The 14,808-nt window shown below is 45.2% G+C and overlaps 1 protein-coding gene across 5 annotated transcripts in view; it reads left to right on the forward strand.

Moving 5' to 3' along the window:
* The window catches only part of RASGRP3 (RAS guanyl releasing protein 3), a 54,854-nt gene extending 45,091 nt beyond the window's left edge, over positions 1 to 9,763 (forward strand). For all 5 annotated transcript variants that reach the window (XM_084283995.1, XM_084283994.1, XM_084283996.1 and 2 more), the window contains 6 exons: positions 682 to 797; positions 2,070 to 2,217; positions 5,660 to 5,696; positions 7,280 to 7,405; positions 8,190 to 8,554; positions 9,019 to 9,763. In XM_084283995.1, the coding sequence (XP_084140121.1) occupies positions 682 to 797; positions 2,070 to 2,217; positions 5,660 to 5,696; positions 7,280 to 7,405; positions 8,190 to 8,554; positions 9,019 to 9,027 (801 nt within the window). In that variant the 3' untranslated portion in view covers positions 9,028 to 9,763. The remainder of the gene's footprint in view (positions 1 to 681; positions 798 to 2,069; positions 2,218 to 5,659; positions 5,697 to 7,279; positions 7,406 to 8,189; positions 8,555 to 9,018) is intronic.
* The last annotated feature ends 5,045 nt before the right edge of the window (positions 9,764 to 14,808 follow it).

A 14,808-nucleotide genomic window follows, 5' to 3' on the forward strand; every position in this document is an offset into this window, starting at 1 on the left:
TAAAATGGAATATACTAACTCCTTAGTAGCGAAGGAGAGCTTTCGTCACTTTGTGCAACCTTTTAAATTTGGTCCCATATCTCTTTTTACTTAGCGGTACACTGGATTGGGTTGATGGGAGGGCGTGTTTGTGAGATACAAAGTGTTTGTGATCTGGTTGTCAAAGTATCAGTAAGCAAATTGGATTGCAACAGCACTGTGGCAGAACAGTGGTGACCAGCTAAAAGCTAAGTGAAGCCAAAAATATCCAAACTTCTCATGGGAAAGCTGCTGTTGGGCTGGTTTTATTTATTTATTTATTTATTTATTTATTTGATTAAAAGTATACTTAGTGAAACAAAGGGAATATGTCACATGAGGCAGAACTTTAGTGACATTAAAAAAAAAAAAAAAGACATAAAGCCAAGAATAACTATGTCTGAAGAGGTGTGGAGGAGCTTGAGAAGCTTCACTAGCTAAATACTGAGGTCAAGTTTTCTTAAAAAATAGCCATTTTCCCCTACAATCAAATAAATATGGATATTGAAGTGCCAAGTAGTATTTATAGGAATAAAACAATGGAGCAGAGCATGTGATTAGTAATCTTGAACATTCATTTAAATGCAATTAAAACACTGAAGAGCTGGTACAGATTCAGGACAGGCTGGATGTTATGACAAACATTTCCTTTTGTTTTTCCAGTCTGTCTTTAGGAACTATGATCATGATCATGATGGCTATATTTCTCAGGAAGACTTTGAAAGTATAGCTGCCAACTTTCCCTTTTTGGACTCTTTCTGTGTGCTGGACAAAGACCAGTAAGTTTGTGGGGTTCTTGTTATTTTTGTTTGTTTGGTTGTTTGTTTTGTTTTGTTTCCTTAATTGAAAAACACATTAAAACAAAATGTTGAAGAGACAATGTATCCCAGTTCTCCAAGCCTCTTGTGTTTGGCTTCTCACTCAAGGATCATTGATGGTTGAATTCTATTTCCATTTAACTTCTTACACTGCATTGCCACCCAGGTAGCAGTCTGTTTTTTCCCATTACCTTAAAAGTCATCTATTTAATAGCTTAATGAACTTTGTTCCTTCCAGAACTGAGCTGAAACCCTTAGAGTACTGTCAAACTACTCTGGAGATCCTTACCCAGACCAGCTATCAGGCTGATAAAAAAGTTGTGTGTGGGACAAGAGAAATGAGCATAAGTGGCTGAAAGATGCTAATAAATATTCTGGGAGGTGCTGGTGGTCAGCTAGGGGCATAAGCATTGGGACTGTGTGAGTAGAAAGCGGAGGTATAAATTCTGTAGTGGTGGTTTATTGTGATAAGTTTACATGGTCAGTTAGGCCCTCTGTACGTATGCAGTCTTCCTGTGGATTCAGATTTGGTGAATCCAGCAAAACATTTGAGCACGTGAATTGTGCTCCTGCTAGTTAAGAACTGAGTGGTCTCAAATTCCATTTCAGTGAAGCCATCTCCATCCTTACAGGGAGAAATACACAAATAGTATTTTGCAATGGTTTGACTTCTCAGTTGTACCATGTACTTTTTCAGATGAAAATACACAAAAACTGCAGTTCAGCTGAGCACAACGCTACCTGTATGGTTGTCTTGGCTTTCAAGAGCTTTTCAAGACCCAAGTCCAGGAGAGAAGGTGTTTGACCAGGTCTTTAGCTTGCTTTACCATGCTTCACTAGACATGGCGCATGGTTCATGAAGAGCAGTGGTGGGTGCCCAGAGCAGGCCCTGACTCCTTTCCAAGCCCCCTGTCTCCATGGTTGGCTGGGCCAGCAGTGGCCATGGGCCTAAGGAGTCTCCTTCACATGATGGCCTGGTCTGAGCCACCAAATGCTCTGATACCACGAACAGGTGAGAAACCAAGGCCCATGCTATGAGTTCAATCTCTGATGTTTAATGAAGAGTAAGAATGACAAAGATGCTAAGGGAAAGCTTGTTTCCTCTGCCAAGACTATCGTAGCTCTTTCAAAGAACAGGCTTTGTGTGCTTCATGTTTTTTGCAGTGAGAAAATCCTGACATGTTCGGTGCCATGAGCAGTGACAGATCTACTCTACTGTTTTTTTCCTAACAGAGATGGTCTTATAAGCAAAGAAGAAATGATGGCTTACTTTCTGAGAGCTAAGTCGCAGTTCCAGTGTAAAATGGGTCCAGGGTTTATTCATAACTTCCAGGAGATGACCTACCTTAAACCAACTTTCTGTGAGCACTGTGCAGGATTTGTAAGTATGTTTTTAGTAACAGAACACCTCACATGAAATTTCGTATTCTTTAACGTAGATGGGGTCAAACTGGTTCCATGTGCCATTAAAGTTTCCTCAGCTTGGCCAAATGCCTCATTGCACTTAGAAGCACAAAGCATTTCCTCATGTTTTAGCTGTGGTACCCAGTTTTGTTTTGGTAGTTCCTGAATACAGGCATTTGTAAGAATTACTGTTACGGGGAAAGAAAGTAAAATTATGTTAACTAAAGGACATTGGAGACTCTGTGAATGGCCTTACTTGGTTTATCTTAAGTTCTTTAATTTGGCTTGATTTCCCATGTAAACAAGCTCAAGGGAAAATGGGTGTCTGGAACAGAGGATGTAGATGAAGCAAAAGCCGTTCTTTCTCAGGAAATTGCACATGGCAACATGAGCTCTGCTCATAATTCTCTGAACGGCCATAACAGCCTTAATCCTTTTTCTATTGAATTAATAGACCTTCTAATTCAGTCAAGAAATCAGAAGTGCTTCCAACAGTTCTGTAACATGAGAAAGTTTGGCATTTAATTATTTTTTTAAGTTGCTTTTTCTCTCAGTCATAACTTACACAAAGACATTTATTAGAGTGCTCTACACAAAGCTGGCAAACCATTGTGTTTGTGAACCTTTGTGTTGCTTGCAAACCTCTTCCAGCTTTTCTCACTTCAAAACAAGTAAGGAAAACATAATTATTCTGATTTAGATGTCATTTTAATGTACACATCTCGCTGAAGTCAAATGCCCATGCGTGGCCAGCCACAGGAGCACACAGGGCTAGGAGTTTCCATCAGGGCAGAGGATCCTTTTCTCTGCCTGCACGTGGCCCACGCTCAGGGTGAAAAGCCAGAGCGTTGTCCCTGCTGTCCCATGCTGACCTGCTGCCAGTATCAATGGCAAAATCTTCAGCTTCTACTCAGTGACCTTTCCCACCAAGTAATGTTTCTTCATGGCTGAAAGCAACAACTACAGCACCACCGAGCACAAAGACGTGCCTGCTCTCAGGCTGGGGCTGCCGTTCCTGCTCCTGTCCCTTTTTCCACTGATGGAGGCCAGGGGAAGAAGGAATTCCACCTATTTCCGCTGGAACTGCAGAAACCCGAGAGGTGACAGAGTTAATGCTGATTCAGGAGCCTGCTGGCGAACTCTCCAGCAGACCATTGGGGAGCTGGAGGTGACCGGTCTTAGCCTATTGTTTTGGGCTGCCTGCAGCCTCAGGAAGATGTCATTGCGTTCGTGACACTTGGTTCATGCTTGGAAGGCTTCCATGGCCAAGTGGGGCTCAGGAATGTCCTGCAATGTGTTCTCCACCAGATATTTTTCTCCTGTATCAATTTGCTGGCTGGCCGTTGTGGTATTTTTCACGTCTCCCTGAATACATCCAGTTCAGGAATAAAAATGAGTAAGGGGTTGTACGGGAAATGGAAATAAGGTCATTTTTCCTGTCAGCTCACTGAATTCATTGGCATTGTCCTGTGGATGCGTTGGGCGGATAGGACAGGAACCAGTGACAAAATCTGCTGTGTGCTGGCTGTGCATTTCAGCGCCATCCATCTGCAGGTGGAAACTTACTTTTGCACTGATGCAGTGATTCACTGTCAAAAAAATGTGCACTGACTGTGCAGTAGGATGAATGGGCATGACAGCGCGATGTCCGCTGTAGCCAGTAAAACATCTATTATTAAAACGATATGACCTTTAAAGGTCAAGCTAAAATCTAATGCCGTTCACAGTGTGAAATTGATCCCACCGCTGCCGGTCTCAGTTCCGCCCCACAGCTTGAGTTGCGCCATGTGTCGGGGTGGCTGACCATCCATCCCCTCCAGCTTTGTCGTCCGAATTTGCACAGATCCTCTTACCCTGGAGCTGGCTCGTGCCAGCTTTGCTGCAAAGCCACGTCAGATGGATGCAAAGCTTCAGGTCAGGATCACAACGTGGCACTGCAGGAAGCTCAGCCTACTGTGTTTGGCCATCAGAGCAAGGCCAAAACTGAGTAAGATGAAGGTGCGGAGCTAGGGAGGTGAAAAGGCTCTTCAATGGGAACAGAGCAGAGCTCTAATGAAAGAAATAAGTCATCCCCCTTCAGGTGATTCTGGTGGCTCTGTGCTGCTCTCCCAGGAGGGACAAGGGGGCTCCACCACCACCGTGAGACCACGGCACCCGCAGCCACTGTGCACATCCACAGCATTTGCAGGAGAAGGGCAAGCAGCAGGCTTTCTAGGGACTTTGTTTCCACTGCTGCCCCTTCTGTTATTTTACTCGCCTTTCTTCCACCTTCACTAATCTGGTTTTCTCTCTTTCCAGGCCCCTGTTTTTCCTCACAAATTCTTTTTTGCAGCATCTGATTGTTATGTTTGCAGCATATATATGATCTTTTCCCCCCATCAGCTTCCTATTTTGTCTTATTTTACTCTTTCCTTTGTCATACAAACGTTCTGCAGCTCTTCCTTTTGGACATCTCTTTACTCAGCACATTTACCCCCTGCACACTGCGCATCCCATCTTAAAAGCACAGCAAGGCAGCACGTGCAGTTTTGACTGCCTGGATGTGCTCACCCTCCCTGCTAATGTTTTGAATGAGCTCAGGATGAATAAACACTGAGGTCCTTGACCTTTTTTCCTTTAATACTGGGCTAGACTCTCCTCTCTCTGCCTCTTGGAGTGAAAATGTTTGTTTTCTTAATGTCATGGTCGTAGTTATCTCTCTTTTGAGTGTAAAGATAACAATTTACTAGGGATTTTTTTCCCTACTTCCAAGCAATACTGTTCACATCACAGGTAAAGCTTCCCAAAAGTGGCACTGCACATGCTGCCTCCTGGAGGGCCAGCATTTGCTTGTTTTGTACTTCAGCAAAGACAGCCTCTGGGAGGAGGCAAAGAGGGAATTTATCAGCTTCTCTGCCTGTTTCAGGCTTTAACCATCTCACAAGGGAAGAAGTCAGGTGAATGAATCAGCTTGCTATGGCTGGGTGTGCTGGGGACCAGTTCAGGAGCCAAGAACCTTGTTTTTGTCTCCAGTGGTGTTTTCACCTGCTATTCCTGAATGGCACAGGCCATTTGTGCGCCTGAAGAATGGTTGTACAATAGAAGTTACCCTCCAGATGGCACAAAGCGAGCTAGAAGCAGAAGGTGCTCTGCTGGTTTCAGTAAGCTTGGTACGACAGCAATTTCCAACCCCTTCCTGGAAGCACACCTCAGCTGTGTCTCCCCTTCTCTGGTAATCCCCCTGTAGGCAGTAGAAATAAGGGGAAAGCCACACAAACCTTATCACAGCTAGAGGGGGAGGTCTGCCCGGCAGGAAGGGTGTTAAGAGCAGTTGTATCCTGTTTGTGCTTTTGTAGCCATTGGTACTTCCTCATTGTGACCTTGTTTTCCTTCCGGCTTTCTTTTCTGATTCCTTGACGTTCTTTTGTCTTTCTTTGCAGCTCTGGGGTATAATCAAACAAGGCTACAAATGCAAAGGTAAATAAATATTTTGCATGGATTTTTCATGATATGGGTGCTGGGTTTTAGCAGAAGTCAACTGTATTTCTTACTAGAACAGCAGTTGCTCATCCCAATTTTGCTTAAGGACTTGGCACTGGCTGTGATCAGTGCCACAAAGTGTCCCTGCAGCAGAGGCCGTGCCTGTTCTTGGAGCTGAAGGTCCAAAGCAGCCACTGGCTCCACGAGGTGTCACTTTGTACCAGCAAAAAAATTGCATCTCAGAAGACCAAGTACCCTCCTGCCAGCAGGGAGACATCCTGAAATCCAACTCCTGAGACCTGGGGTCAGGAAAAGGTCTGCTGGCAGTGCTGTCTTCATCGTGTACATCTGCACGCCAGTACTGAAGGCTAGCTGGCCTTGCAATGCAGCAGTGGCTGAGCTAGAAATAGACAAGAATTTAATTCCTGGACTGCCCAGCAGATCTCATTGCAAGGACTTCTGCAGCAGTTCAGCTTAAAAAAAAAAAAAAAAAAAAAAAAAAAAAAAAAAAAACTATAGCTCTTACAGTCCTCTCAGTTGCTTTCACTGAAAGTTTTATTTATTGGCTTATGCAGTACTTGTAGCATGTCAGGTCAGACCAAGGATGACATTGTGCTGGTCCTCATTGGCTCTAAAGTCCTGAACCAATTTATTTCTCAAGCAGAAGAAGCTGAAGGGCTTTTCACAGCTGTAGTTACGTCCCAGTTATTCACAGAGGAATGCTCACGTGGGAGCTTCACAGCCGTATTTATATGCAATCTCTTTTTCCCTCGGTCTTACCCTGGCTCCCAGGAGACAGGTGAAGAATTTGCAGGATCATTTTTTAGGATACCCCCTATTTTTTAGGATAGCCCCTATTCCCATAATCCTCTCCCACCCACTAACATCTCTTCCTCTGAGGGGGTGAGGAAAATACCCATGACTAAGCCACTGCATGCAGCTCAGCTGTTCCTGACCACCATCATCTGAGCAGCTACAGCAAGGCCAGTTGTGGTCTGCACTTCTCCTGGTAGGCTGAGGGAAGGAAGGCAGAGTTTTGTCACAGCTGCCCTGTAAACTCAAGATCCAAAAGCTGAGCTCTGTCCTGCATCATTGTTTGCAACCCTGGCCCAGTGGGGAGAGAACAAAAGTGGCTCTGCAGCATCGAAATCACAGGCACTGGAGTGTGAGAGAGCCGAGCTTCTCGCTCAGATCCCCACGTGGTCAAGGAGTGCCTGCCCTCTGCAGGTACCAGCTGCTGCACCTGTTTGGGTGATTTCTGCCTCTGGGCAAAGAGCTGTCACCTTCTGGCTGGCACCTCTGGTGCTGCACTAGCAAGGGGGGCAGGATTCATCTGCTCAGCTCTGCTCCTGGCCCCAGCTCCGTGGCTCCGGAGATGAAGCTGGGCAGTGTGGTGAGGGAGGTTTGGTTTTGAACTCCCATCACACCAAATTATCCATTTTTGTAACTCCCTCCACACCCTCTGTCAAAGTGCCTGTTTGGTTACAATCCCCCCTCTCAGCTGCCTGCTAACAGCCCTGAGGGATCACCAGGCAGCCGTGACTTTGCTTTGGATGACTTGACGCTTCCCTCCCTTACAGACTGCGGTGCCAACTGCCATAAGCAATGCCGAGACCTGCTTGTGCTCGCCTGCAGAAAATTTTCCAGAGGAACCTCAGTGGGCAGCAACCACGGCTCCCTGCCTAGCAGCCCCTCTCTGCCGCCAGGTAAGAGCACTCTTTTGTTTCTATTTTAAACCGTTGCTGGCATCCTCTTTAATAGCCAGTGTCCTTACCGCCTCTTCTAATTTTTCCTTTGTACCAATGCACAGAGCAGCCTGTGTACTTTCCGATGCACTGGCTCGTGTTCAATGCTCTAATTACAAGAGCTCTTTCTGCAGGGAGCTGTGGTGGCCTTAGTCTCCTGCCTGAACCTCCTTGTCCTGCTATGCCAGCTGAAAATATAAAAAAATAAAATGAGAATTAGGGAAATTGCACTTTTCCGTATAGGACACTTAAATGGCAGGGACTGAGACACACAGAGGCACAATTCTGGCTCTGCCTTGCATCCCCCTTGAGCAGGCAGATAGAGGGAGGAGGAAATTGTGCACACAAGGCCAGAATCGGCTTCTGAGCAGCATATGGATGTTGCTAATTACACCACTGCTTCTTATAGGGGGCTATCTGGAATAAGGAGCAGCCTCCTTCAGAGCTTCCCTCTGCAAAGTGATGCTGCTGCCTTCTCCTCCGTGCACCCTCGTGCTGTCTGCACAAACACACCTGCAAGCCATCATGCAGTTATATACAATGGCATATCAAGTCCTGGTCCTGAAATAGATTTAACTACTAAAAGACTTGCACAAATCTCCCAGAATAGCCAATTTCTTCTTTTTCTGAACCATAAAATCCCTTCCTTCTCTCCCCTTGACCCAGGCTTAAGATATCTTTTTGCAAAGGTCTTGAAGAAAAATATTTAAAATAAATAATTCCACTTTTTTTTTTTTTCTTTCAGTCCAGGATGAGGTGTTTGAATTTCCCAGTGTTGCTGCAGAACACCAGGACCTCGATAGCAGAGCTATCACCCTTGTCACTGGCTCCTCACGGAAAATTTCAGTACGGCTGCAGCGGGCAACCACCAGCCAAGCAACGCAGACAGAGCCACTGTGGCATGAGCCAGGCTGGAGCGATTCAGGATCCCACACTTTCCCCAAAATGAAGTCCAAGTTCCACAGCAAAGCTGGGAAGAACAAAGGGTTTGCAAAATGGGAGAACGAAAAGCCCAGCACGCAGGCCAATGTAGACATAGACACCGAGGCTCCCCAGCACATCCTGGATCACAACGGAATAGAAACGCTCCCCGAAAGACAGGAATCTGAGGTGAGCTGAAGCAGCCACCAGGACAAATTGCAATCTGCTAGACTGCAGTCTCATAAGGTTATTTCATAAATTTCAAGGCACTTTTTCATTCACGTTTCCTGTTACTTCTTAAATGAGGGTCACTTCCAAAAAAAGTTCAAATCATCCCTAGACAATTTTCTACACTGCAGCGTGTATTTACTGTAACGCTGTAAACAGGAGTTCAGTTCTTGGTGGCAGTAAACGCTGTTAGGAGCTGGATGTTTTTCTTTTTGAGAATCATTAAAATACCTGGTTAAATTCTGTTGTACCTTCACACCACATGGCTCTGCATTAGATTCACAAGAAGAAGTCTTCTGGTAAACATGTGAGTCCAGGCTAGGGCATGGTTTCTGTTGCTCTTACCCATAAAGTTTACAATCCCAAGGCCTCGTGCTTGTATTGACTGCTTTTGGTAAAACGTGCCTATTTTCTTTTGGTTACAGGACAGCTGATTGCTCACCCTGAAACACAGAAAAATGGATGCCAACAGTAGCACAGCGAGGTGACAGACTGTCATAGCCCACATTTGGCCATGGGAAGCTTTCCTGTACCTCATACCTTGAAATTCAACTGTAGCCATTTTCCAAGCTGATAGGTGCTACAGAGCACTATTTATTTTCTTGCATGATTAAGCCATTTGGATGAACATTACACGGACACAGCAGAACAGATCTCTGCGCTCAATGTTTTTTTTCTCTTGTATGACTTTGTGGAAACTTCCTCTACATGCCAGCGAGGATATATTTGGCCTCCTTTGAATATACTGCATCATTTCAGTATGTCTGCCAGCAACAACAATGGCGAGGACAGAAGCCAAGCATCCACGTTCGTTTGATAACACTCCTTTTTCAGAGGCTTGTAATGATTTTTAAGGAAAGAAGAAGGTGTGTGTTGATTACATCTCAAACAAAAATCTTTCCAAAGAGTCCTCTACACTGAAATCCTTTGCACAGCTGGTGGTTTGAACCTGGGGCACGTTTACCTTGCTACAGCGAGCGCAGTGATGTTCAGCACGGTGACAGCAGTTCCCAGACCGAGGATCCTTCGAGCACACAGTCTGTGGCTGGGAGCAAAGGAGTTCCAAGACACTATGCAGATGTCTGGTGATATGGCAAGGGAGAGGAGTCCTCTCTGCCAGCACTGATTATGGTAGAATTAGTATGTAATAAACATCTTAGTTTAAGTGTGTGTGTATGTGTATGTCATGTTTCATGTTTTTCTCAGGGTAGCAATGCATACATGTTAAATAAAATATGACACTAAGCGTACTGTTAGAGTAAGCTCCAAATTAAGTTTGTTAATGTAGGATCTGACACCTCAGTCTGCAATGACTGGAAAAGCAGACTCGAAGAGGGCTGTCTCAGAAATATTAACTTACCTGTGGCACACAATCCTCACCTGGAATAAGAGAGGAAAGCAAAACCCAGGGCAAAGCTCAAACCTGACCAGCGTGGTCCACACTGGCAAACACACTGTCATCATCTCCTTCCCCCTCCACCTCCCCAGAGAAATAGTGGCTGTGGGGGAGCACACACGCTGAATTAAAGCACGCCCAAATAAAAGATTTCCTACAAAATTCAAGTCATTGCACCCGTCGCCGGGTGAAGCCCTGAAGATCAAGGAGCACTTCCATAGACTTCCCTAACCAAAACTGACCAACTCCTCTGTGGAAATCTGACTGTAAGCTGTGCTGTGACTGCATGAGGCCCGCTCAGAGTTGCAGATTTCCTTTGTTTTCCAGCCCTAATGACAATGATGGTAAAAATCTGAGAGCAGAAAGGTGCTCTTAAAAGAAATAAGCACTGCAGTGAGCATGGATTTCTGAGCCAGGATGAGAGCCAGAAGCATCCTTCGCTCACACTGCTGTGGGCAACGAGCAGACACGAGCAGAAATAGAGAAACACAGCCTGTATTTCCTGTGGGGGCCAGGTGACGGGCTGCCACACGCTGCCTGCACAGCTACCGTTACAGCGCACGGCTCGCACACAATGAAAATGATGTGGTGGAGAATTTGAATAGAAAAATTTGGTTACGCTCCAGGCTGCTGACGGATCTGTTGAGATAAGCCTTTTAACGCTTTATAAATGAGGTGTTTGTGTGTAACTTCATTCTTAACATCGTGCAAGAGTTTTAACCAGTGCTGGGTCTGAACAGCTCAGGCTATTTCTCACAGGCTTTCAAAAAATCAGTTGCAGCCCTTGCTCTGAAAGCTGCCTGCTCTCCTACTTCTGTCAGGCCCACAAACCATGCCTATCTGCATTTCTTTGTAAGACAAGAATGTTTCAAGCACACAACCCTTACCTATTCCCCAGGATATTTACAGATTTTTGTGTAAGTTATTTAAAAGGCGAGGTGCTGTGTTCTTTTCTTTGAATGTATGTGGCCTTTTCCCCTTACACCATCATCAAGAGATGGAATCCCATTTAAGAGAAAAGTGCTGCCTTCTACAGAAGCAGCTCCTGCTTTCTGAGGGACCTTTTCTGCTAGCAAGTAGACTGCTTCAGCTTCAACCCACTGCGGAAATCTCATCAATGCATCTCCTGAAAGCCTGGCAGCTTTGGGCAGCTACATGCTTACCCCTCAGCAGTAGCTAGGATTAAGTTGTAGATCAAGCACAGACTGTGCACACCCAGCTGATCCTTCAACGCAAGGTATCACCGTGTCCAAGAAGGACCCATGCTAGGTGAGTTTCAAGGAGCTGCTCCTGTTGGAAACCCTTTGCTTTAGGCATCCTAGGAAGGGGAGTGATGAGAGCAGTGCAGGCAGTAAGTGTTCACTGCCACTGGAAAATCTGAGAAAAAGATACTGGGTCAAAGTGCAGCCACCCACCAAAAAGGAACAGGCTCATCATAGACGATGTAATAACTCAATTAAAAAAAAAAATCATTAGCAGGCTGTTTGCAGCAGAACACTGATCTTTGTTTGACAGCAAGTGACAGAGTGGAGAGAGGTGGCATGGCAGGGCCAATCACTTTAAGAAGTCAGCGTAAGATGAGCTCCTTATTTTGGAGGAAGCCTGAATACATAAAATAAAAAATCCTTTTCTCTCCTTACTCCACAGTTGACGCCTTTTTCTGAACAGGGACAAGACTTTTCCTCAGCTCACAAAAACAAGCTTAGATCCCCAGTCTGAGTAAAGCAACAAAGAATTTCTTGTTTGGCTCTTCTGACTTCACAGAAGGCAAAACCTACCAGCCATCACAGATCCCAGCTGAGCTATACACCTCTGCTGGCCTCGGTGAAATCCTGCCTGCTTGTAGAGCAATTCCAGGAGAGCGTTCAGGAAAAGGTGCAAGAGGGCCACGTGTATTGGATTAACAAAGTAGCTACAATGAGAAACAATCCCAGATGATGCTGGGTGCTTCTACTGTTCTTCCTTCCTCTGGATCTTTAGGAATCTGAGTGGGAAAAAAGGGGCATTTTTGTGCTTTGAAGGAGCGGGAAGAAGAAAGATTATGCCAAACCTTATTTACATGCCAAGTCTTATTTACAGCCTTATCTGCAAATGCCAAAGAATAGAAGCAATGACAGTAGGTGACAAATGCAAATACTTGGGCAAACCCTGTAAGAGATGGTAGGGCTGTGCAAGCCAGACCCACCAGCACTTTCTGTGCTTCCACAAACCCTACACAAAGCCTTGTGTTACAAGTGAGCGAGCTGCAGCTTTGCCACCAGATTTACCGAGCAGCTCTGAGCACTACGCAAGTAGCAAAGTGGACACCCGAGAAGATAAACTAGGCTGCTGAGCAAGGTTAGGGGCAGCTGCTGCCTAAAGTTTTATATTTTCTGAACAGGAGAGGGCTGCCTAGTCACCCCTGTGGTCTGTTGCTCAGGGATTCCTCTGTGGAAGCCAAAGTGAAAACATAGCCCCCAAGGCTTTCCCACAGGGCACTTGGACACCTGCTTGAGGCAGCCTGAGCACCCAGACAAGGATCCTTGCAGCTTGGGACCCAAGCGCCAGAAGTTTTGAGCCTCTCTGTAGGAAATAACTTCATGTGAAGGATCCTGGACACAGGGAAGAAAAACACCACAGTAAACAACAGACAGATGGGGACTAAGCGTGGGAAGAGCTCTCTAAGCTAAGAGAGCTCTCCCTCTACGTGACACCAGGACTGGAAGGGACCCCAACAGAGACCCAGCAGAAAGGGAAGGAAGGAAGGAAGAAAGATCTGAATGCAGACTTCAAGGAGACGAGGAGGAGGAGAAACAAGGGCTTGTTGTTCTGTGATCATCACAGACAAGAAAAAATAACCAAGGTTTGCTTCACTCAGCATCAGCCTAACTGATGGGCATCTGTACAGCACGAAAAACAGCTCCAAGTACTTCTCGAGAGAGTCTTGATAGAGTTGGCCCACACGGGGACACTGGAGGAATAGATGTAACTTTGGAACAAGTTTTTGAGTTATCAGCAAACTGAACTAGATTCTCGAAAAAGCGGTGCAGCCAACACCTCTCTCTCAGGCTAAGCTCATTGGAAAATCTGTGCTGAACTCTAAACTGCTGTTTACAGCTGCTGACAATCCAGTCCTAAGAGACTGGAAAACCATCAGCAAAAGGCTACTGCTGGGGCACTATGAATTTTAGCCAAAGAGTCTGCTTTTTCCATGAGTTAAGCCAATGCCGGAAAGTTTAAAGAGTCCTTATCACCTTCATCTCTGCTTCATGTGTGAAAACGAGTTATGACCTTCCACCTGCCCACAGCACAGGCAGACTCTCTCTTTCTTTGGTTTTACAATAGTGTTTTCCTACTTTTTGTACTTGTTTTTCTCTCCTCTGTTGTGGGAAAGACCCACGTGGACAAGAGGGGAAATCACTGGACAATAAAGGGGAAACAATGACACTGACAGCACTCGGAGCTGTAAAAATCATAGAGTAAACATGGGAGAAAAAAATATTTTTTCCCTTCTAACATTGTTTGTTTAGTCATTAGATGTGCTACTTATTTCAGCCAAGGGAAGAAAGCAACATTTACAGCTGGTAATAGCACTTGCTTTTTCAGTTTGTGTCCCTTTCAAAAAAAACAACCCGAAACAAACAAATTCATTAGTATTTTGAGAGCCTACACAGGAGAAACGCTTCATATTCGTGTCACATACTGCTCTCTGCAGCGCTGATGTGATTCTAACCTAAGGGTACACTAGGAGGCTAATAAAGCAAGAGTGTCTGGTTTCTTATTAGGCCAGAGGTTGGTTGATATAGAGCCCAGTGTTTGAGGCACTCGGATACAAAGAGCATTTTAAAGGAGACACAGTCGAAGCCCTCACCATGTTAGAACAGGTTTCCTGCACGCTCTGGCTGAGAAATCCAACCCGTGGATAGAGGAGCCCCTCTTGGGGCCACCACCTGGAATGGCACAGCACTGTGAAGCTGCAAGCTTCAGGGGTTTGACTAGAAAAATGAGCTAAGGATTACCAGCCAACACCAATCCTAATGATAAACCAGCCAAGGAACAGCTACAAGCAAAAAGGCTTCCCAAGGCGAGTGATGCATGGTGAAAGCTCAGTTTGATGCTCTTTTCCCTTGCTGCATTACTGGTTTGCACACAGTAAGGAATAAAAAGTAAATGCTTATCTGTTCCTGAGAATCCAACTGTGACTACAGTGCAAACAGAGCACGGTATTTTAAGTCACAGACCAACATGCCTGATATAGGAAGCAAACATGTTTTCAAGCCTATGAGAAACAGGATGCATTTTCCTGCACAGCAACAACTCTTAGGATAACTCTCTCAAGAGACAGGATGGAAAAGCAATGCAAATGAAGCTAGAGGAGACACAAGGTGCTGGAGAGAAAGACGCTAAGGGAAAAGCAGAACAAGATACCCAAAGCTTATAGAAGACAGTGTCAAGAACAACCAGGGTTTAAATGAAGAACACTGTTTACATTGTATAAATGCCTGCTTACTTAGTTGCCTTCTTGATCTCCTGGAGTTCTGCTTTCCATCATGCTGTAAAATGAAATCCAGCACATACATTCAATCCACCACAAGCCTAATAATCTCCACAACCCATCTCTGCTCTCCCAGTTTCCAGTTACGAGATTCCTTTCGGCCCAGCAGGAATCTTGTTTGCAAAACAGTATCAAAGTATCAGGGCATCATACAGACAATAACAAAGCAGTGGCTGTTTGCTTCGATTAATAAAGGCTGCTCTCTACACATATACAAAGCTTGTTTTCTCTGAAAAACAAAGAAGTCACAGCACACTAGGAGGAAACAGAGTAAGGAAAACAACA

The sequence above is a fragment of the Netta rufina genome (assembly GCF_964035555.1).
Source record: "Netta rufina genome assembly, chromosome: 3".
NCBI classification, from domain to species: domain Eukaryota; kingdom Metazoa; phylum Chordata; class Aves; order Anseriformes; family Anatidae; genus Netta; species Netta rufina.